The 22,863-nt window shown below is 46.5% G+C and overlaps 1 protein-coding gene across 7 annotated transcripts in view; it reads left to right on the forward strand.

Moving 5' to 3' along the window:
* Nucleotides 1-22,863, forward strand: part of LOC120957068 (protein sickie) — a 303,567-nt gene that overhangs the window by 185,011 nt on the left and 95,693 nt on the right. For all 7 annotated transcript variants that reach the window (XM_040379025.2, XM_049610522.1, XM_040379019.2 and 4 more), the window contains 3 exons: nucleotides 11,254-11,390; nucleotides 13,192-13,336; nucleotides 15,102-17,045. In XM_040379025.2, coding sequence (XP_040234959.2) covers nucleotides 11,254-11,390; nucleotides 13,192-13,336; nucleotides 15,102-17,045 — 2,226 coding nt within the window. The remainder of the gene's footprint in view (nucleotides 1-11,253; nucleotides 11,391-13,191; nucleotides 13,337-15,101; nucleotides 17,046-22,863) is intronic.

A 22,863-nucleotide genomic window follows, 5' to 3' on the forward strand; every position in this document is an offset into this window, starting at 1 on the left:
TACCGAACTCACCGGATGTACGAAGGTAAATCGTTTACAGTGTTCAGCGTTTTTTTTGTCAACCCCTTCTTTGCTGTTGTCTAAAACGTTAGTTACCGAGAGATGGTGCTTTTGCCTTGCCCAGCGCATGATTGACACAAAAGACAATATTCTCAACACCCGACGGAATACTGGCTGTGCTTATCAGCATGCTTTTAAGAAAGAATGTTCCGTGCCAAAGAAGTGCATCCATGCGATGAAGAGTTTTTCTTCCATAAAAGACTTCAAGAATATCGTTAAAAGTATGGTACGGTAGTGCACACTGCATACTTTAAGGCGTGTTTGGGTGAAAATTTCAGTATAAACCCGCTTTTTTATTGACAGTTTTCTCTATTTACCATATTAATATCTCGTCATGTGTTTATTTCTTATTGTATGCCTTGTCGTCTGGGTCGTGCTTCATGCACTTGCAGCTCAAACAATACCGTCTCCGGTGAACGTCCGTGAACGAGTATGATGCTGAAACGAATGTGCATTATTCAGAAGAGCACTCTGAGCTAAGCGGAAGGAAATAAATTTCAAAAATTTGCATATACTATACTCCTCCAACCTGCAAACCGAGAGCGATTCCACGTACTGCAATAGTTATGAATATTCTCTTACCTCCTCTGAAACATCCACTCAGACGTGATTATGTTGGGAGATGTTATAGGAAAACGATACGCTTATAATTTCCCCCCAACGGTACGTGCTGCTAGATCACATGTTTTACGCCATTCCGGCTTTCTTTTGCGCTCGGGTACTCGACCTTACTCCCAAGTGTTGGATCTCACGTTTCTATCTAAACACTTTGCCGATGAGTGGATGATGCCGATTGATGGCTTTTCCATTTTGTCCCACGTTGTCTCAAATCACCACACATTAACACCGTGGTTCAGTGCTCTTCACGCGGTTGCCGGCATGGTCCGGCAAACGTTTTCGCACTTGCTGTTAATGTTTGCCACCTCAGACTAAAGCCTTCAAAGCCTATGCTACACACCGACACTCAACTCGTGGCGATCGATTTCAGCTTGAAACCGAATCCTTCCTACTGACGATTGTATTGCACCACCCTCAGGTGCACAGTCTGCAGTTCCATCTGTCTGGAGGACCCTCCTTCGGTTCGGTTTCAGCTCCATTCAAAGCGACTGTTATTACCACCTTACCTTTGGAGTCAGCTCAATGACCCAACAATGCAAGTACGCTCTCCACCCACCGAACGATCACGCTGGCTGCAATTACCGGCTAATTTCATCAGACAACAAAACAAACGCTCGCCACCACCACCATTCCGGAAGATGATGGCAAAATGGTAATGAGCGAGAGGTCGCCGTGTCGCCTACAACGGCCCAATGAATCACGACGCAAATCAAATCAGCTCCAGCGGGGAATGGTACTCGCGACGCCACCGAACTCCAAAAGGGCACCAACCCGTTTTGGTTGTCACTTGTTTCCTCCGGGACAAGTTGCCACCATCCCCGTCTTCACATCCAATTGCGAAGAGGGAAGGTACGCTAATGAGTGCATTGTTCCACCAATCTACCATCGTCGTTCTTTGGTGTAGTGTGATTCTGTGTGAAGTTTTTACCTGATGTCGCGCAATCGGTGCAATTAAGCGACATTTTTAAGCTCACAAGTAGATGACTCTCCGTGACCCTTCCAATAGTTTTGTGTCCCATTTTGGAGCTACCTTCTGGTGGATTTCCGCGCTCAATAAATTAGCCCATAATTGTCGGGTTCATTGGCGTATCAGATGACGAGCGGTCGAGATTGTATAAGTGTACGCCCTCGGTTTTGGGAGTTTTCAACAAAAAAATTGGCTTCCCAAACACACAGCTCCAACGGTAAATCGGGGACCGACTTTTGGCACCTGCCCACCCGAAACACCGTGGGCAAAATATGGCATTAATTCACGCAAACGGAGACGCCTCCAAACGGCGTTGGCTTCTTTATGGTCACTGCGGGTTTTGTACGGATTGTATCATCAGCAATACCATAGTGGAAAGTGTTTTTTTCAGGTGGGCGCCCCAAACCAAAGGTGTCGAATGTCCAGACTTTTACATTTTTCGTTTCACTATTTTGCATTCCGTTTCCAATCGCAGTTAAGGCGTGGGACTTTATCGTCCCTACATGAGACTAACGAAAGGCATACAAGTTTTTAATTAACTCCGAACGCACGATCTCTTCCAGTGCGACCTCGCTCAATGTTCTTGTGGTTCTTGTAATGTTCTTGTGATTGAAGCAGATGATGGGGTACTGTGGGTACAAGTTTTTCCTATTTGTCATCCATTAAAATTCAATTTATTCATTACCATTATTAATGATCAATCTACTTGCATGCCCGTTCGGTGCGCGGTCCCCATCACATCATCTTTCACACGTCCCATTAGCTGTCTCATACAATTTAGTGTCTACACCCTAACTCCACAACCAACAAGGAATAAAACATAGGAAGAAATGTGGTGTAAGAAATAGAATGTTCCACTCCCGACAACTTCCGAACGAGTCACGACCAGCTGACTGTCACAAACCCCGTACCAGACCCTTTATGGAGTTTCGGGTACGGCTAAAATTAGCCTTCCCAAACGCTACGACGACGACGCGCGCATGGTGCGGTTGCGGCTTCTCCCGATTGAATAATAATATCGTTCTTTGTGCATGGCCCCCACTGCCGGTGGGGCTTTAATGGTCGCAGAAGATGATGCATCCTTTCGTGCTGAATCATACCGTGTTTTAGGTTTTGCTGTTTGCGTTGCAAGAGAAAAATAAAGCATTCATGCAATGCTGCCAGGGTGCATTTTCATGTGTCAACTACAGTTTCCAGCAGCAGTAGTGGAAGAAAAAAACGGTTGGATGAATCAGCTGTAAGATTGACACAATTTTTGGACGATCATCATGTTTTGATGGTGATGGAAGTGTGCAATGTGCTTTGTGTAGAGTTGAATAAATGACCCTGATGGTTGTTAGATTGGAATGTTTTTTTTTCACGCTGTTTTGTTGATGTACGAAGCATTGCAGATATTATTATCTCACTAATGGTGTGGTAGATATTGTTACACATTCTCGCCAAGCTCTTCACTAAGAAGAGAAACAGTGTGAGAAAGTTTCGGCATGCTTCTCTTCATTTCCATGATCGATAAATCTTTCCTTCCAACTATTCCTATAATTCTAAGAACTTCAAAAAAGATACAGCACCTAGCTGCGACATAAATTACAATCATTGCCTTATGAGTTTCAAGAGCTCCAGCTCGTTCCAGCGCGAACCTGAATGTTCCATTCGTCCCCAAATACACCAACGGTCGTACACTATTAACTACGCTTCCGCTATCGGCCATCAAAAAAAGACAGTTGTCGACCGCCGTTTATTGCTATTGGCCACAACCAAATCCACTTCTCAAACTGTCATCAGAAATAGAAATAGGCAAACAGGCGATGCGTTACGATCCGATCATCGTCACCATCACCATCATCATCATCGATTTACGACCGACAACGTTTGTAGGGGCAGTTTTGGAGAGACTCGCCCCGAGGTCCAACCAAGACGTCAACGACCGGTTATGTCGTACTGTGCCATGCTTCTAACGCTCGCGACCGGACCGGATGGCCAAACGTTCGCCGACAATTCTGCCGAAAAAGCCCGTAAAAATAACTTCTCCCGTCCGCGGTTCTCCAGTGCGCCCTACCTATATCGAAGTCGGTCGTAAGGAGACACGCGGACGATTGCGAGTGGTAGCCTAAGGCATTGGGTCAAAAGTGCTTCGGTTGCTCTCCGTAGTTGATGGAACCTTTGGAATTGGGGTTTTTGGAGAAGCGGGAAGCCTCAGGCAAATGATCGATCCGGCGTGTAACAAGCGCGTTCTGAGGCCGGTTTCGTATTTGCCCGTTTTTGAATGCCGTTGTTCGCTTCTCCTTTCCATTTCCTTCGCCTCCTTTCCGCCAGGCGTCGTTTGGTTGGGTCAAAGTGCGCGATAATAATTGCAACTAGAAAGTTTGCCAAACTTTATCGAAAAAGCACGGGAATTTATTCGAGCACGGCTCCGTATTGTTGTGTGGCAATTAGTTCCATCTCAATGTTTCAATGTGCTAAGAGAGGGTGAAGAATAAAAACACAACTTCCAATCCATTTCGATATATTTGGAATCACACTTTGCTATCCCGTTGGCCGCGTAAAGACGCAACTCAATTTAAAACAGATGCTGTTTTGCGTCCAAAAAACAAAACGAAGGAAGGGAGCAAAAAAAGTTATGCTTTGCCCTTCCCTCACGCGTTCACAATCAAAAATTTATTCGATCAATAGCAGCAGAAGCGAAAACGGAAAAGAAACCGCGGGGAAGAGCAAGTTTTTGAATTTGTGCTGCCAATTTTTCATATGATCTTTGAACTTCTGACGCTCGCCGTCGTTGAGTGGGAAAATCGGCTTGGAGTAGTCGGCAAGACGCATTTCAGTTTTGGTTTGGTGCCTCATGCATTGGGGAATGATATATTTGAACGCTTGGGGTACGATTTTGGGACGATTTTGAACTCGAAACTGGCAGCATCTTGAGAGCATCGTATCATATTTTCAAAGTTTTTCAAGTGGAGAAAACCAAACCGTCTAAAATTGCTGATTCGCCTGGAAAAAGACTTTAAATTATGAACGGGGATATCGTTTTACTTACACATCACCCCGCATGACGGTGTGATTACCCTTCTCAACGGCAGATTGATCAAGTCATCAAATGCATCCCCTTCGTGCCAATGAGACTGAATGACATGAGTCTGTCAGACAATGTGCCTGCTCTATGCCCACACGGACGACATTCGCTCATAATCTTACCGTTGGCTGTAATTAACTCTCTAAGCCCCAACGTTTCGTGCACAGCAATCCCCTTAAAGCGCAAGAATCGCAAGAAGTCATCATGTCTCGCGAGGTTTGCACGAGAGGCAATAAATATTGGAAAACTGCACACACGATACTCATAAAAACGGAGCATTAATAAGCCGTACCCAGCGGATTTTGCAGCCTGCAGGCTTCTTTTATTTTTCTTGCTGCACATCGAATGCACCACGAATACCGCGACGGTTTTGCGTAGGTGTCGGGGCACGGCTCGGTTGTACCTTAATGAAGTCTCCCTTGTACCTAAAGGTGGCACGCTCTGTGGAGTCATCCGGCGATGGCATAAAACTCGGGATGGCATGTCTGGGTGTGTGGTTTTTTTTTTCTTCTTCTGCTGTATCTCGCTGTCTGGCTCATAATCTCCCGCCCAAGGTTTTTATTCAGGTGGGCCGTGATACATCGAGTGATTTCTTGCAGGCAGTTTCTTCTGGTTTCGCTGGTACCATTCCCACATGCTCTCTGCTGCAGCGAAGATGTTCGAGTTCGATCAATCAACTTGAAAGGGGGATCAGGGGCGCTACTAAACCGTTTCGATCGTGTACCGGTAGCACTTGGCAACTGGAGCTTCAACCTGGTTCCCGGGAAGGCTATAAAAAAGAGTTCACCAAGCGTCCCTGAAGAATGAGGAACTGAAGATCATCTCGCCACTCCAAACACACACAGAACCGGAGAGCGTAGGCGATCTCATATACACACAGTTATTAATGACAATGCATTAACGGACTATTTCCATCTCGGAAATGGATTTTGAGTGTGTCAGGGACCTTTGGGATGGCCGCTTTGGGGCCTACTTCGAGCTGGAACCGGAGCAACCGTGGGCTAAGGCGCGCGCGCGTCCCAAAGCCATCCAAACGAGTGTGACAAACAAAAGTCGAGTAAGTCACGATCAAAGCCCGCAAATAAGTCGCCTAAACGATGCCGATCGCAGCAAAAAGCTGAAAAGACCACAACATATTTCATACCCAATGCGGAACGGGGCTTTTCAAGCCGTTTACTTCGGTCACATGGTGACGTTGTACATTTTAAAGATTTATGTCCAAGCGGGCATTAGGTTTTTTTTTTGGACGATGGTTATTAAAGCAAATGGAACACATCTTTGTGAAAACTTGTTGGCACGATAACTGGATCGGAACGAATTGCCAGTTTCGGGGAGAGACGACCATTCCCGACACGTGCTCGTCTTCGCTGTTGAGTGTGACTTTCTTTCTGCCGCCTCGCAATAGATCATTTGGAATGGAGAGGAGCATTTAAACGCCACACAAACATGGGACGCCAACAAACAATCGCTGGCGCTCTAAAGCCACGGTGGGTTTTATGATAATTAACGCCCTTTTTAGATACCAAATGAGTAACATCAAAGAGTGGGGGAAAAGGAATGTCTCTTTTTGCTTTTTTCTCTCTTTCTCTCTCTCTCTCTTTCTCTATGAACCTTCGAAAATTAGAATGTGAAGATGAGGTTTTCATGCTGACAGCTTCGGATGCTTTTGAGGGGTTGAGGGTTTTTTTACGACTTAGACACAAATCAAACCGTAGCGTACGCCCTCTTGTGCTGTCTCTCTTTAAAACGCACAGTTTGACAGAGCACAGCCGCATCGGCTCTGATCAGCTTTTACTACCAAACAGAAATAAATTATGCAATCACTCAATCGTTCGCTCAAACGATGCACTAACTGTCGGCTGCGGGAAACCCGTACCCAAACACACACGTACACCGGCCCTGCGTGATGGAGAAATGCTCAACCTTTAACCTCCTTTTTGCAAAGTGGTTCTTGGACCGGTTCGTTCTATGTGCGTCTCGCGTGTGTCGATGGGTGGAATTGGATTTTACCTTCGCCGAGGCTGGACCAAATGCGCCACCACCGATGCACCTTTCCTAAATAGGTAATATCCACTTTTCGCAGGCCGCTTTCGACGGTTTGTCCGGCCGGTTCTTGAAATGGTTGTCGCAAATGAATTGCTACAGTGCACGACAAAACGTGCGTTTAGTGCGGAGTTTGTTCAACACAAGATTGTTGATTGTGGTTCGTTAGTGGAGATGCAAATACTGCATAGAGTGTACTGTACGCTACTGTAGCTGTTGAAAAATTCATCGAGACGGAAATCGAGAAACGTACGATCGTAAAACAGAAAATTGTATTTTTATGTTCTTGTGATCGTTTAGATGCCATATTTTGTATGCAAAACACGCGTTGATACAAATAAACTGTAGAGATATTCTGGAATTATAAACAAACATGTAAGATTTAAGGAATCATTGCCAATTCTATTAAACTATAGAAGAATGAGCCTTTTCTCTGACTTGGATCATTGTGAAAAGTTCGTTTCACGTTTGTTCTTTTTTTTATATAATTTTGAGATATCGATTCCAACGTAAGCCTCTTCCACTTAAATGTAGGACAACAATCCTTCTTAACTTCCTAATCATTGTCACACCAACGTTAACAAGGAAAAGAAACCGCCCCGGTAAACCTTAACTAACAACGTATTCTACGTCATTCTTCTCTCAAACTCTCATCCTAAGCCCAGGAGAAAAAAAAGATTAGCATCAATTATGAGACGAGTTCAACATTCCAACGAGTGTGACCTCCTCTCGCAACGGCACAACCACGGTGCGTTCTAAAGCCGGGTTGCCTTAATTAACGAGCCAAACAGCACATCCATCCAGCGGGCAGCGAAGACATCGATCTGCTTTGCTCCGTCCCGACACACTGCGCCGTTGACCCAATTAGCACCGGCTACTAATCACCCCGGGCACATACACACACACTCTTCAACTCGCCGGTTAAGTTAAATCGATTCAAAGATCGATCCATCGATCAGCGGACGTACGCAAAGCGATCGCCATCCCCGGCTCCTCGTGGCTGTCAAACGGATCGATTGATTTTTAAAAAGACGTGACATTTTTGTTCCTCCCCAGCTCCGCGGCACGAGAGCATCGATCTAATTGTGTGTCTGTGTGTGTTTTGATGGCTTGGGTTCATTTTCTCTCAACGCCTTCGTCTTGGCCGGCTGGAAGTCGCGCGAAAATGTGTCAGCTTGCTAGAAGAGCTAGTGAGTAGGACTGTAGAATCCCAAGAACGAGAAAGAATGAATCGAAGGCAAAACTCACAACAAAGTTTTATTTTTAAGCCGCTGCTACAGAGCTCGTCTCCACTTGCAGAACCGTTCGATGTGTTCTTTTCTCTCTCACGTTCTTTCTGGTGGTTGTTTGTGCAGCTTGGTACCGTATGTGTACGATTGGGCGTTGTTTAGATGTGGGCAGCAAACAGTTGCCAGAATTTTAGGCAGATTTTCTTGTCGTCTTGCAGTTGTCCCGAAGTGTACTCAAAGCTACTCCGTGGTGGAAGCAAAGTTTGTTTTATCAACTGCTTTGTTTAGGTCCAACAATGGAGTATTCTGAAGAGAAGCTGCTGAATTATTTCCACCTTGGATTTGTGTTTGAGCTCTGACATCGAGATTCGTTCCGCATGATGTCTAGAAACATGTTCAACAAACAGCTGCTGTAGAGTCGTCCGCTCGATTGTGGAACGACGATCGCCCCGAAGGCGATCTTCAGCGTCCCATCTTGAAATCATTCACAAGTCTGCATAGTCTACAGGCCGTGACCGTTGCAGATCTTCTACTTTTTTTCTACTCTACTTCTTTATGGAACCACATTCACCTCTTTCGTTCTGCAATTTCTCACACCTCGGTTGCGGAAACGTAATTAAATACATCATCGCTTCGCTCTCGTATGAAAAGACCAACCAGAGGATGTCCAGAATCAACTGCACAGGACTGGGAGAGAGAGAGAAAGCATCCCGTAAGGGGATGACATTCTGCAACGAATCGCTGTGACTGTACGCAAAGCAAAATTGCGTTGACTTCCTGTTGCAAAGTAAATTGATATGAAAGATCTTGTGCACTGTCTTGTGTTACAGTGGTTGCCAACATTTTCAAACAGCTCTTCAACTCTCCCTTGCTTCCCAGTGAGGATGATGCAACCTAAAAATAAAGAGCATAAAATATTGAACCCAAAGTGCCTTACATGTGGACACACAAGGTGTACACAAACGAAAGAGGTTAGTACATTGAATGTTTAACTTCTTCTTCAAGCTGAAGGTTGGACACTTCTTTCCGTGAAGCCGATCGGGTCTGCAAACCGCATAAGAGACTGTGATGCTCGTAAAAGTGTACCGCACCGAGTGTTTCGCTAGTTTTCTTTCGGGTTTAGTTTTATTTTACCAGCCACGAACTTCTATTACGACCAGCGCTGCACGTTCAAGTAGGCCCGTGTTGTACGTAATTTTGCATCGCCACGTTCGGGAAAGCGATCTCTGAGCTATGGAGAGAAGGGTTATGTAGTCCAACGTACTTCAGCGTGCAGACAAATTGGTTCGTTCAAAGAGTGGAAAAGCCTCACTAAGAAGCATATGCAAAACCCAGGTGAAACGTCTTGCATTATCCACAGCGCTCCCTGTGTCATGTGTCAACCGCAAAAGACCGTACCGGTGGGCCCATGCCACCTGATAATCTTCCTGGATGAATCGTGGTCAGTGAAAGTTGTTGGTTTGCTTTCTTCAAAGACCTCACTGTTTACGCTTTCATCATGCAAACTTTCCACGCAAAACCTCTGTCCAATGCATTCAAGAACAAAACTCCATCACTGTAGCGTTCTACAAATCACACTGGCACGGGAGCAATGTGTGAAGAGCAGGTTCCGGTGATCAATAATAATGGTGCCATTTCCGTCGGTTTGTCCGCACTAATAATCGAGCTTGGGAGGTGAAGCTGACCATCGTTCATCGTGGTGCTGGTGGTACTCATAAATAATTTATTGCGCTCAGGCAGTAGTAGTAGTAGTAGGTACCGTTCGGCACTAATTGCCACGGTGTGATTCGCTTCGGTTCAGTCGAAACGCGGTTTCAACGCGGCTCTGTCAATGAACTTCAGCTGTTTGAAGTTCGCGGGCGGGTCCTCTAGATGAGGTGAGGCTCTTTATTTTTGCTTTACTGATTGTTTCGCTGTTCGCTGAACTCTATCGCCTGGTTGGGGTCAGCTTAACGGCTGTCCAGCTGTGCAATCGGATGTTCTTGGAACGTGGGGTAAGGTCTCGAATGGGTAAACAGTTGACAGTTCAGCGGGTGCAGTCGTGTTGTGACTGCGGGTACTAGCGAGCCTGCTGGTTTATAGATGTGCAACAGCTGTCTGAGTTTTGTCTATCTCGTGTAGCCACTTTGCTTCATATTCTGGTAACACTAGAAGCCTCCAATACTCGGGATGATTTAAAGCGGTCTGGAGAGCATGGTAAGCAGTGGCTGTGGCCCGTAACGCCCACCAACCGAACCTGAAAACCCGTTCCCTGATCTCGTTTCCACCACGATTGGTGATGAATAGCAAGAGGAGAAGATGCGTGCCGGTCAGAAAGGGGCGGGAGGACTCATTTAATATTCTACCATCGCACACGCAAAACACACCAGCCACCAGCACACGTCTGCTGCAACGCCATGCAACCACCTATGCAGCTGGAACTGGACCAACCTGGTGCTTTGGGGGGGAGTGGAGGACCAGAATTAGCAATCACTGCACCACACTTGGACCGCTTTTCTCAGCCTGAAAAACCCCGGTAGCAAAACATTCACCACGACATGTCGTCGCCTGACAGAGCATTGGGAGCAACAAAAAAACACCACACTCTCTTCAGATCCCGTTAATGGGTCAAATTTATCACACCTTTTTCACGCCGCTACGGTTCCCTGTGCTGCGGGAAGTCATCCAAAGACTTTGGAGAAAGATTAAGCTTCCATCATACCGGCGAAGGGATGGGCTGCCGCTTCTTCATCGCTAACGCCAACGAAACGGCATATCGGAGGTCCAATCTGCCGAGGGTTGAATCTAATTTAATTATGCAAATGTGCTTCGGTTGATGCTGCCGTTGCTTCTGTCGATCGTAACGATGATGATGATGATGCTAATGATAGGAGGCTCTGCTTGTGTAGGCATCCGTACGAGCGTATGCCACTGCATCGAAGGTCGCTCGTTTCGTGTTTGGGTCACTTGCGTTTGTGTACTGAAAAGGGGAACCGCCCGACCGTGCTACGACCATCAACGGCCTCCTCCTACATAATCGAGCACGCATTTGCATAAACTCTGTCCCATTTCATTTTCCGATATCAATTTGTTTCCCGAACGGTTTGATAGTTTCAGCAGCTTCAAACTTTCCCCGTTCCTTCCCGTGGAAGTTTGGTCACTTTGCGCCACCATTCCACAGAGGATGATTGACTTTTCCGGACAACAAACAAACTTTACAGCGTCTCATCAACCTCTGAAACACCTTTTGCTTATGGTTCCTTCTTCTTCTTCTCTTCTTCTCTTTGCAGACAACTTCCGGTACCGTACGCGAAGGCAGGCGTTAATGGCGGCACAGCAATACCGCTGCCGGCGACCGTGCTGGTCACGCGGCGATGTCCACCGGACAAAGTGCGCCCGCTGCCACCGACACCGAACCAGCAGACGGGTAAGTGAGATCTTCCAACGACGAGGTGTGACTGCGAGCTGAGAGAAGATGGTGGACCATTGGGTGGACAACAATCCCGTTGTATCTTCGCAACCTCCTGAAGCAGAATAGAACTCGGGAACGAGCATGGCTGTTAATTAGTTTTCCACTTCGCGTCGTGTGCCAAGGGATAAGAAACCGTGCGATAAAACTTTAAACTGAAACAGGATTTTGCTTAATGTCCGTTCATTTAGACACTTGCAGAAGGTTGGAGAGCTGTTTGAAATGGAACCAAATGTGTTCGTCGTCGACGATTGAGAATATTTGTCAAGGAAACAATGAGCTGTGCATCATTTGCATTTATCATGCCAACTGTAAATCATAATGGTTAGCAGAACGAACGTTTTGCTCTCGCATCCCAAATTGATAGAATAATTAAGAATACTAAAGTAGCTCAAGATTCATGCATCAAAGGACAAAGAAACTTGGGGACCTTTTGTTTGATTTTGAAGTAGTTCAGATATCTTGAAAGTTTCATCGTTTAATTCCAAGAAGCAGTCCACTCGAAAGTCTAGTAACCTGTCCACAAAACTGCAATGGTTGATTGCACTCGTTCGCTCTCTCTGTAGATTCTCTGATTTACAAAATGTGTCCTGAGTGGAATTTTCAAATTAGCATACGAGAGATCTATTTACATACCATATTATCCAGAATTTGTCCGGGCTTTGTGTATGCTAGTTATGAACAGAGTACAGCTTCGATTTCAAATACACCTGCAGTGGCCCCTTCGAGTACGAGAACGGCAAAGCCCACAAACGGCAATTAAAATGAAATTCGATTAAAATTCATCGTTTATCTGAACGAGCACGCTCGGCTCATACGAAGAGGATGAAAACACTGCCACAACAGCTCAAAACACCCTCGTAGCCTCGGATGTTGCACGTCGGAAGCAGAGGGGTTTTGTGAAATAAAAGTCTCACCAAAGTCCAATTAGAACGAGGCTGCGTCCGTACGAGCTCATACACAGCATGTTTAATCTCCTATAAATTAATTATAAACAAGTTCCTCCGACTGTCTCCGTGTCCAGTCCAGGGGTACGTCCAGTCGAACCCGAACTGCATCACCTAGGAGTTCCAGCTTAGGTAGGTCAGCATTGATGCGCTTTGGGAGCACCACATGATAGCTAGTTTTACTGCAAGATAAACTTTATCCCACTGCTACACTACTGTTGTCCACCACCGTTCTGGAGTTATCTCATATTCCAAACTTTTACAAACTGACCCCAGCCAAAAGGCTAGTGGTGTGCGAGAGAGGTTTTAGAGGTCTGATGTACCCCGGCACAGTATCGGCAGGCAGCTTCGAAACATTAAGCTAAATAATAAATTATCCAGCCAGAACTCTCGAATTCCGAGTCGGGACGGAGGGAATCCTGTCGGAAATGTTCGGTGAAGTATCATCATCTCCATGTCTCGCCAATGTTTGCAGTGCTCCTGCGGGACTCATAGTAACGGAATCGAAAACGCTCGTCCTCGAAAAGGTTCATGGTTCATGGAGAGTTAATGCTACATTCGATGCTGGGTGATGCTCTGCCGTTTTTAACTACACCACCATTTTGGCTCCTATAGTATGCGAACCATTTCTCATTATTTGTAGATTTTAAATTCATGTCCCCGGCGCTACCATCTTCTCGTCTCATCTCGCCATCTCGATGTTACATTACCATACCTACAGACACACACACACACCAGATAAGCTTACAGCGCGAACAAAATGGTGCTGCTTTAGCTGGAATTAAAAATTCATCCTTCTCCTTCTCACACAGGATTACATGGCGGGCTGCAGAAGCATACGCTCGGTGCGGGTGGCATCGGCAACAGCACACCCTCCGATGGCAATAGCTGCCCTGGGAGCCCGCAGCACCACAACGGCACCGCGATAATCACACAAATCCCGAAGGGAAACAATAGGTAAGCAATCCGTGCAAACACAGTTTTGACCGCGCGACGGCAAACTAAACAACAACTGCCAGAGCCACCCGTCCGCCACGGGATAAGTGGATGGCGCCATATTTGCAACCAAAAGGGAATGATACCGTCCCAGACCAAGTGATAAAGAGGGAACTGTTTTACCAACCGACCGTTGTACCGGTTGGCTTTGTTTTACGGTCACTTCTCGCGGGTACTGTTGACGAAATTCTGTGGTTTGGGGTGCAAAGTTTCGCTAAACGGCTTAAAGAAAAGGTGTTTCCCAGGTGAAAAAGGGATAACAGCTCTGTTTACCGTCTCATTATTAAAAAAGTTGCTTAAAATATCGCTAACAACACACAAAAAAAAACCTTTCAAATTTTGATATAAAAACGCCTAAAGGTATGCACGCTGCATTGCAGAAGCACCTTGTTACGGCTTTGCTAGCTCTGTTTTAACGAGAAAATCACCTGGGTCTTCCCCTTTTTAAGGCGAATAGTTTCGCGGTACCCACAATGACGAGTCGTTTCGTGCGGAAACTGCTCGGAGACTTTTCTGAATAGAAGAATGGCTCCTTTCATAAGAATGGAGGAATGTATGGCACAATAAAGAATGCGAGCGGCGCTAGTTTGCCCATTGACAAGCGTACATTAACCTCCTAATCACTCTTAAGAGGATTTGCCCGCGATAGTTGGTGCAGACGAGACGGTTTTTAATTATTCAACCGCTTTTCGCTGCTTAAACGCCTCCTTAGCTTCGTCCACCTCCTACAATTACCATGGGCGGGACAATTTTCTGCTTTATTTTATTGGCATTTAAAAGCAAACGTGACATATCACGCGACATGAGAGTTGGTCTCTCTCCCTTGCAACTGTTGTAATCGTTTTCGAAACAAATTGTATTATAAAGTGTAAAAAAAACAACCCCAACAATAAAATCCCCTTCTCTTCCTCCCAATCTCACAATTTCTCTCCGATATTTCTGTTAACAAAAAAGTGACAAGCACCAATTTATTCACCCATGCTATCGTCCTGCCCATCGAACGCCCAAATATGGAACAGGCTCGAACATGGGGATCTTTGGCATCTGCGCGAAACGCACAGCAGGATACGCCAGCTCGGACATGAACAAGAATTAACACTTACTTGTGCCGTAAATCATACAACAAAAACAACAAAAAACAACAACAACAGTCACACTCCCAGCACCTACGGATGTGAGCGGCAAATCGAACCCAAGAGAAGTTAAAACCGAAGAAGTTTTCGATACCGGAGTCTCCGATTTTGGTGTGTATGTGCAAATAAATCAAAAGTCAAATTCGAAGGACGTGCGTGAAAGTGGTCGTGCAGTTTCGTTCGGTATTACGCACCAAATGCTGTCAATTACGCTCTGTCGAGAAGGCATCCGAGATTTGTGCCTCCCTTTCTAAGGTGCCAACGGTGGAGGGAGATCCTGTCGTTTCGTACAAGAATGCCAAAAGGGATTTGAAGAGTACAAATTCTGGGCATTTTTTTGTGTGTGTTGCTTTAAAACATGTTTGAGGTTATTGTTTTGGTGTGTTCGCACTCTGGTTTCCGTTTTGTACAAAACGATCTGGAGGAACAAGCCCTCTCCATCGCTCCATGCATGGAAGAATGTCATTGGCATTCGATTTGGATTTTATTTACGATTTAAAGCGCCAAACAGCGCGTTCAATTTCGTTATCGCTTTATGTAGGCATCCGCATGACTCACATTGATTTTATTCTCTTTTTCTGCCTCATCAACAGCCTACGTCTTCCGCAGGCGACGAACTGCAAGATCCCGGCCAGCCCGTACTCCGGCTCGAGCACGCTGCAGCACCATCATCAGCACCACAACAACAATAACAACAACACCATCACGCTGATACCGAACGGTAACGTGACCAACATTCCCGCCACCAACAACCCCTCGGCCCAGAAGCACTCCATGCTGGACAAGTTCAAGCTGTTCAACAGCAAGGAAAAGCAGGACCGGGCCGCCCAAAAGTCACAAATCTCGAAGCGTACCAGCTCGAGCAGTGGCTTCTCGTCGGCCCGCAGCGAACGGAGCGATTCGAGCCTCAGCCTGGACAATGGACACCACCAGGGAAGTGTGCAGCCATCGTCCGCCATCCCGGGCGCAAAGATCAAAGAATCGGGCCTGAAGAAGCTTGAAGGGGGTGTAAAATCGCCATCGCCCGCACCCGGCAGCACCAAGCCCTCCACCAACACCACCGCCAAGCTCATCTCGTCGAAATCGAGCTCGAAAGACAGCAGCAGCGCCAAAGCGGCGGCCAAGGCGGCGGCGGCGGCCGAAAAGCAACGCCATCGGGACGCACCGCCACTGGAGCAGTCGCCGCCCCAAACGCACATTCCGCTCGCACCGCAGAAGGCGCAGAAAATTCCGATGGCGACAACCGTAACGACGACCTCGCTGGCGACGGGTGCGTCGGCGATGGCCAAACCGTCGCCGGACCCGTCGTCCTCCTCCTCCCGTCTTAAGCTAGCCGCCGTGGGCGGCAGTCGCAAGCTGGACGCGAAATCGGAAAGTAAAACAAGTTTGCAGCTGATCGGTGCACCGAAACCGACGCCAATGGTGCCTCCGCAGCAGCAACAGCAGCAGCAGCAGCAGGCTCAACAGATGCAACAGCCAGCAGTAGGCACCGGAATCCCGAAACCGATGGCTGCAATCAAGGGTACGAGCAAGCCGTCGTCCCAGCCGCCGAGCGTTGTCACCGGCAAGGAGGAGCTGACGGTGTGCAAGCCGCAACAGGTGCCAAACAACAACAACGCCAACGGTGGTGCGATCAGTCTCAGTGGCAACAACAACACCATGATGGGGCAGCTTCTCCAGCAACAGCAGCAGCAGCAGCAGCAGCAACAGCTGCTCACGAATGGCGCTAGCAACGGGCTGTCCGATAGTATGCACTCGAACTCCACGCAGGGCGCTTCGATCGGTCAACACTCGACCAACTCGAGCGAAACGTCCAGTGTGGTTGCTTACCGGCCCAGTTCCGAGTCGGGCTCGGAGCAGCTTCTGCAATCGCCGCAGAAGCTACATCCAGCAAACGGAGTGGCTGCAGCTGGTCCGCTCGTCTTCAACGGCCAGCCGGATGTGAACCTAAACAGCAACGGTACGGCCAGCCCCGGACACGTCTTCCACAATGGTAATCTGCACCACAGCAGCAGCAGCAGCAGCAACAACAACAACCACAGCTCCAACACTGCCAACAACAACAACAACCTCAACAAGTTCCACACCGTGCCGGCGAAGCTGCTAAACACAAGCGCCGCAGGTCTTCAATCTCCCGGCGGCCATCAGACGACGATCTACGAGCAGGAGGAGAAGCAGATCACGGTGCTACCGATGCGGCCACTGCTCCGCGGGTACAACAGCCACGTGACGTTGCCGACGCGCGGAACCCGCGGTCATCATTCGCATCATCCGCACCATCACCACCACCAACAGCAGCTGATGGCGGCCGACTACTGTGAGGACTTTGCCGGTGGCGGCTACTGTAGCGACGGTGACGCACTGCGCAAGGTGCCGGCCCGCTACTCGGACAACATGGACAACGGCTACCTTTCGGAGGGTGGTGGTGGCGGTGGTGGCAGTGTCAGCATGCTGACAAGTGCAGGCCGGCAGCAGCACGCCTCCTACATCAGCTCGCTGCGTGCCCGTACGCAGCTCCCGACGACCATCGAAGAACGGTGAGTAATGCGGGCGCGGATAGGGTCATGTCGCTGCATGAAGTTGTCGGATTAGGCACCAATTGCCCTCCCAAAAAATGTGTGTGCTTGTGTGCGTGTGGAAAGATTATGGGTTGGACAGCGGGACTTTATCCGCCGAACATGCCGTTGACAGGCGAGGCATTGCTTCCTTCCCCGATTCTGTTCTTCGGTTCGGTGACGGGTCAGATTAATGGTGAATTCTTCGGATGTGTGATGAGATTGTTCCATCGCTTTCCAGCTATTACTCTCGCACGCCCTATTTGCTCGTCCTAATCACGTACTGCACCGGGCGCAAAGATATGTGTGAGCTGGAGATATGTGTGTGTGTGTGTTTGTGTCTAAAACCCGGGTCCATTTCCCGAGCAAATCCCGAAATAATTGAACCTCCGCTCCGGGGTGTTTCGTAATGTGATCCCAAACTTGACAAGTGTGGGGGATGGGGAAGATCTCCAACCACAATCCTCCAAACGAACCTTTTCCCCTGTGCATGGAGCTATATTGTACAAGTGTGTGTGTGTGTATATGCGAGTTTAATGTGGTTTAATTTTCTCATCGCCTCACACAGGAGGAACCGTGTTTTGGGCGATCCTGAAACTGGAGGGAGCCAGTTTTAGTGGCAATTAAAAGACGGAGCGCGGTTGGAGCATTCAGGCTGCCCCAAATTTTCCGCAGCCCGTTGGGAGAAGAGAGGGAGAGAGAGAAAGAGAAACAGAGAGACGTTGAGTGTTATTCTCCTTACGAGTAATTAATTTACTTGCACATTGAAATAATCTAATCGGCACAACCGTGAACAACCGCCGTGAATAACCGCTCGGGACTCTCAGCAAATGGTGTGTCCGTATGAAAGACGGCGAACGCCTCACAGCGTGCGTTGCCGTCGGTATCGATCCGCTCGGGGGAAAAACCGCCCAGGACGAGCCTGACGCATAGAAAATGCGTCCTGCTTCACACGGTGACCCCTTCACGGAGGGGTCCGCCGTTTTTTCGGGCTTAACCAACCTTAACGGGCAATAGCTGGGATAGCGCAACTCCCTTTTATGTTTTATTTAATTCTTCAAACACTAAAACACACCACAGCTTCTCGCTGTAGTCGTCTCGCTCACCCAAAAGGCGCTCCTGGCGCTACCATACCAGTCTAGTCGCATAACTCATAATTATGCTTTCTATTCAGTGGATTGCAGGGGAGGAGCGAGAGAGAGCGACAGCGAGGTAGTAGTGGGAGAGATTATTATAAATAGGGGGAAATACTTCACCCAAAACTCTGTAGACTGTTTGGTTGGCAGGGACTATCATGAATAAAATAAGGTTTTAGCGACACAACCATCCTTCGATGGTTTGGTTAGCGAACGGCGTGTGTTTGTGTGTCGGCGATGAGTAAGAAGGTTCCATTGTTACGAGCTCAAATACAATCGAACCGAATCATGCATCCTTCCTGCTTTCAAAACGAGGAAGGATGCGAACGCCATACTCCTGAATCGACACAGCTCCGACAACCAAAATGAGGACATCGGTCACACACACACGCATAAAAGAGTGGAGATGGAAATTAAATTACTCTTCTGTAATGATGCAATATTGTTGCACTTCTTGTGGTGCGCGCGTGTACTTGGTGTAGTATGGGTTTTGGGATTTACCACCAAGTTAAGCCATATTTTTAGATGAGTTGACCTTCCTGTGTGCCGTCTCCGTTGGAGATACTCCAACTCTGATGTACCGGCCAGTACTGCTGCGTTAGAGCTCCTGATATAAATATCGTCTGCCCTCGTTGCATCCTGCGGAAGAGCATCCTGTGAGCAAGCAGGTGATGGCACTTTTTCAATGGTTGAAGCGTAGAAAGTGCTGGAAGAGTATCGGTGGGTTTCTTGCTTGTTAAAAAGGGGTGAAATAAAAGGTTACGTTGATAAATATATGTGCACATGGTGTAAATGGCATGGCAGGAAATTTAATAATGCCCGAATAAAAAAAAAACAGCGAAGCGCAACATGGCTAAACAAAAATAAAACGGAAACCAAAAGAGTAGAAGAATAGTGGGGAGTTTCGGGAAGAAAACAAAATTTACCCTAAGATGACGAAGAAGCAAAGAAACGGGATGTTTATTGGATTTTTTGTTTGTGAGCATCACAACCACTGACAGCCTGTTGTGAAGAATTCGTTACGGGGTTGTTTTTTTGCTTTGAGGGATTCCTGATATGAAGAATTACATTCCATCGGAAATGCAAACATTGGCAATACGGGAAGGAAGAATTAGAAAGATTGTATTAGAAAAAAAAAAAACATACGACAATTAATAGGTGACAGCTGTCAATTTGTAAGGTTTCCCTCAGTTTTTATTGATTCTTGATCTGTTGTCAAGGAAGTTGCCTATTTAGAGCTCGTTACGGTTTCTGGAGCTTCTAATCGCTCTTTAATTTATCGATAGTCTATTCCTTTTTTCATTGTGTGAGTCCAAGTTTCCTAGATGAGATAACTCGGAAGATTTCGTTGGAGAATTCCTTGCGCAATATTAGTAAAATAATTATGATTAGAACAAAGAGTGATTAGCCCCTAAAACGAAAAGCCCATTCGCTTATGCAAATTAGTTAAATGCTTTCTTCGTCTTATTCATTTCATCTCAATGTAAACTTTAATAGCCTCCTACAGCCCCCGTTCTACCGGACCATCGCGCTAAAGAATTAAAATACCGTTTAGTAGAAAGGATCATCTTCTAAAACATGCCTAGTAGCCTTGCAAAGTGATTGGCAACTGATGAAGCAGTTAGCAACAATCATCATCACCGTTGCTTATCGCAGAGTCAAATTAATTGAAATCATTTTCCATCCATTAAGCTGCTGGAGCTCTTTTAAGAACCACTTTTCTCGAGCGAATATAATTCGTTCTCTTTTGCCAACGCTTGGAGCAACAAATAAACAAACTTTTTCCACTATCGTCCCGTTTTATCTCGCCAGCCATCTTGGCCAAAGGTGCACGCTTCTGTGTTTGTCTCGAAATCAGTGTCTGGCTGGCTGTAGGTGCTAAATTTCCCCACTACTATAAATACGTCCACCCAACAGGTGGTCTTTGTTTCGTTGCTATTCTGTCCATGTCTCAAACTCTCTCTCTCTCTCTCTGCATAGTATTCATTTTTTGTTGTGCTTTCCTCAGTCTGGCATATCGGTGCTGATAACTAGAATGCAACTACACCGGATCCGGAAATTACGATAGCGAGACAAAGTTTTTCCCTTTTATTTCCCGCTGTCGGATGCTGCCCGCCACGACACAACGCACACTGGCCGGGCGATATAGTTTATCAAAGCGATTGAAAAACTTTCCTTCTGCAAAGAAGCATTATTCCGAAGGGGGATGGGTTGTATGGTGACATTATTCACACCCTGGTCGTGACAGAATATCCTTGGCAAAGGGAATATTTTCGGTCCACTAGAGAAGAGGAGACGAAACAGCAAAATAGCTTGAAAATGTCGCATTGACAATGTGTGCGCTGCGTGCGATGCAGGAAGTGAAAACGATGAGAGCAGAGGGACAAAAAACACATCCTTCCAGAATATTATTCACCCATCAGCGTAGATCGAACGACAAAGAATGCATTTTTATGCTCTGTTTAAAGCGTGCCAACTGGAGAATGCAGTCAAAAGTGGGTGGAATGTTTCCCATTCCTCGACGCTCGGGAACGATAGCTATAAGCAGATCGATTGCAAGCATCATAGTATCGCAAAACGGTTAAAGTTATAATATTATTCATAGAAAATAGCCACTCGAACGGTTGTCGTGTCTAGATGCAGCGAGTGAATTGCAACGTATGAATCGATACCACCGGAATATTTCCGGAATTTATCGATTTCGCTGAGACGCTTGACTGTCTGGGAAGTTTGATGGATTTTTGGGGTTTAATGCACAACATAACACTAACGCGGTTCTATTCAATGTGAAGCTTTTCCCCCTGCCTGACTACTACTATGTTGCGTAAAATACACGAGGGAAACTCTTCGAAGCAATTGTTTTCCGCGCAAGCCGCTTCCCTAAAGATTATTAGCACCAACCACTGCACGGTAGGCCGTTATATGAATCACTTCCATGTATCGTACGGTACAAACTACCCTCCCAAGGATTCGCTTCATCCTTTCACCGTTAAAGGGACGCGATTTTCCTCGCACACGGCACTCGCAACTCGCGCGCTGCTTCCCTCGTGCCATTTTTCGGGGTGTAAACTCAGCGTGAAGAAATCCATTTGGGCTATCCGCACGTGTACACATTCGCGAAACGTTAGGATGACCCCAGCACCAGAGGCCAAAAGTCCTTCGTTCGGTCCCTTCTTGTTTCTTTTCGGCAGGTAGCACCCATCACCGTGGGCACATTAAGCTATTGTTTGTCTGTCGAACCGTTTAATGTACGTAAGCACACAATGGGGAATTCGGGCTCTGGTCGCACATTTCATATTTGGGTGCTTTTGTTTAACAGGATCTCACAGACTCATAGTGAGCCTAAACCCGGTCTCGGGGACAAATTTGCAACCCCCGGTGCTTGTTCGGAAGCGAAACAGGAGGAAGAAACTGTTTGCAATCACTTCATATCACACCAATATGGGACCGCGTGTGTACACACACACACAGGGGCCTTGAGTTTGTTGCCATTCCCGGGAGGGATTTGATATGGTTGTAAATCATTTTCCGATTTGTTTGTTTCGTGCGTTGTGTCTCCTCGCCGTTGGAGTTGGAAGATCCATTAGTAAGCTTCCTTTTAACCGATGCCCATTATCTTTAACGAGTACTGCCGAGATAAGGTAGTAGTCGCTCCCGAGGGGCTTATTGAATTAGGTAGACCGTGTCGCATCGGTGATTTGGATCAAGTAATCAAGGGAATATGATGTGCGGTAGTCATAATTTATCTCCTGTGTTTCTGTTCCGCTGTCTGGACTTGCTAATAAGGCGAATGAATATGGCCTTCAAGAGATGCTTACAAACCATAAAGCTTATTGATATGTTCTTTTTTTTACTTGTTATCTATGAAGAAAACAAAGAAATATATAAAATATCAGCTCACAAAAATTTGAATTTTCAAACCGATTTCAAAGTTTCTCAAAAGCTCCGCCGTCCATTCCAAAACCCGAACCAATCGTGCAGTATTCGAGCAGTTGTTGCAGCTGCTCGAATGAACATCGAGCATAAAGCTCACAGTTCTGCACGATGAACTTTCGAGCAGACATCACATGGTTTGTGTCTTGACTATAGCTCGATTATTTTATCGAGCAAAAAACTTCGTCAATAGGAAAAATGATCAAATTTTCGTTTTCTTAGTAAATCTTCGAGTTGATATTAAACCAAAAGGTAACAATTTAATTGTAGATGCAGGTCACATTTTTTCTGAGTTTTGAAATTATGTTTGCGTGAAACGAACCTACCGAGACACCTCGTGATATCCTTAGCACAAGCCGTACCCGGAAAGAAAACCCGGGGCCCAGCCTCATTAAGTGTATCCGTAATTTAGCAAAAGCAATTTATCACACCGCAACAACCATGCGACCTTTGCCTCGTAATTCATTCTTCGTCGCTAAATTAGTCCCCAAGACCTTAAAGAACTTTCTCCGTAGATTGCTGCGCTCGAGAAAATTGGAGCAAATTCTGTCCCCAAAAAAGGATCATTTTGCATAAAAAGTGTGTGTATGTGTATGTGTGTGTGTAATCGGTGGTACACAAAACACCTTCGAGAAGGCAATAAATTAAAATTCAATTTTGGGACATCTTGTATCACACGCCATTCGACATGAGATTTATAAGAAGAAGAAAAAAAAAACTTTGCCACTAGT

This window comes from Anopheles coluzzii, chromosome 3 (assembly GCF_943734685.1).
Source record: "Anopheles coluzzii chromosome 3, AcolN3, whole genome shotgun sequence".
NCBI classification, from domain to species: domain Eukaryota; kingdom Metazoa; phylum Arthropoda; class Insecta; order Diptera; family Culicidae; genus Anopheles; species Anopheles coluzzii.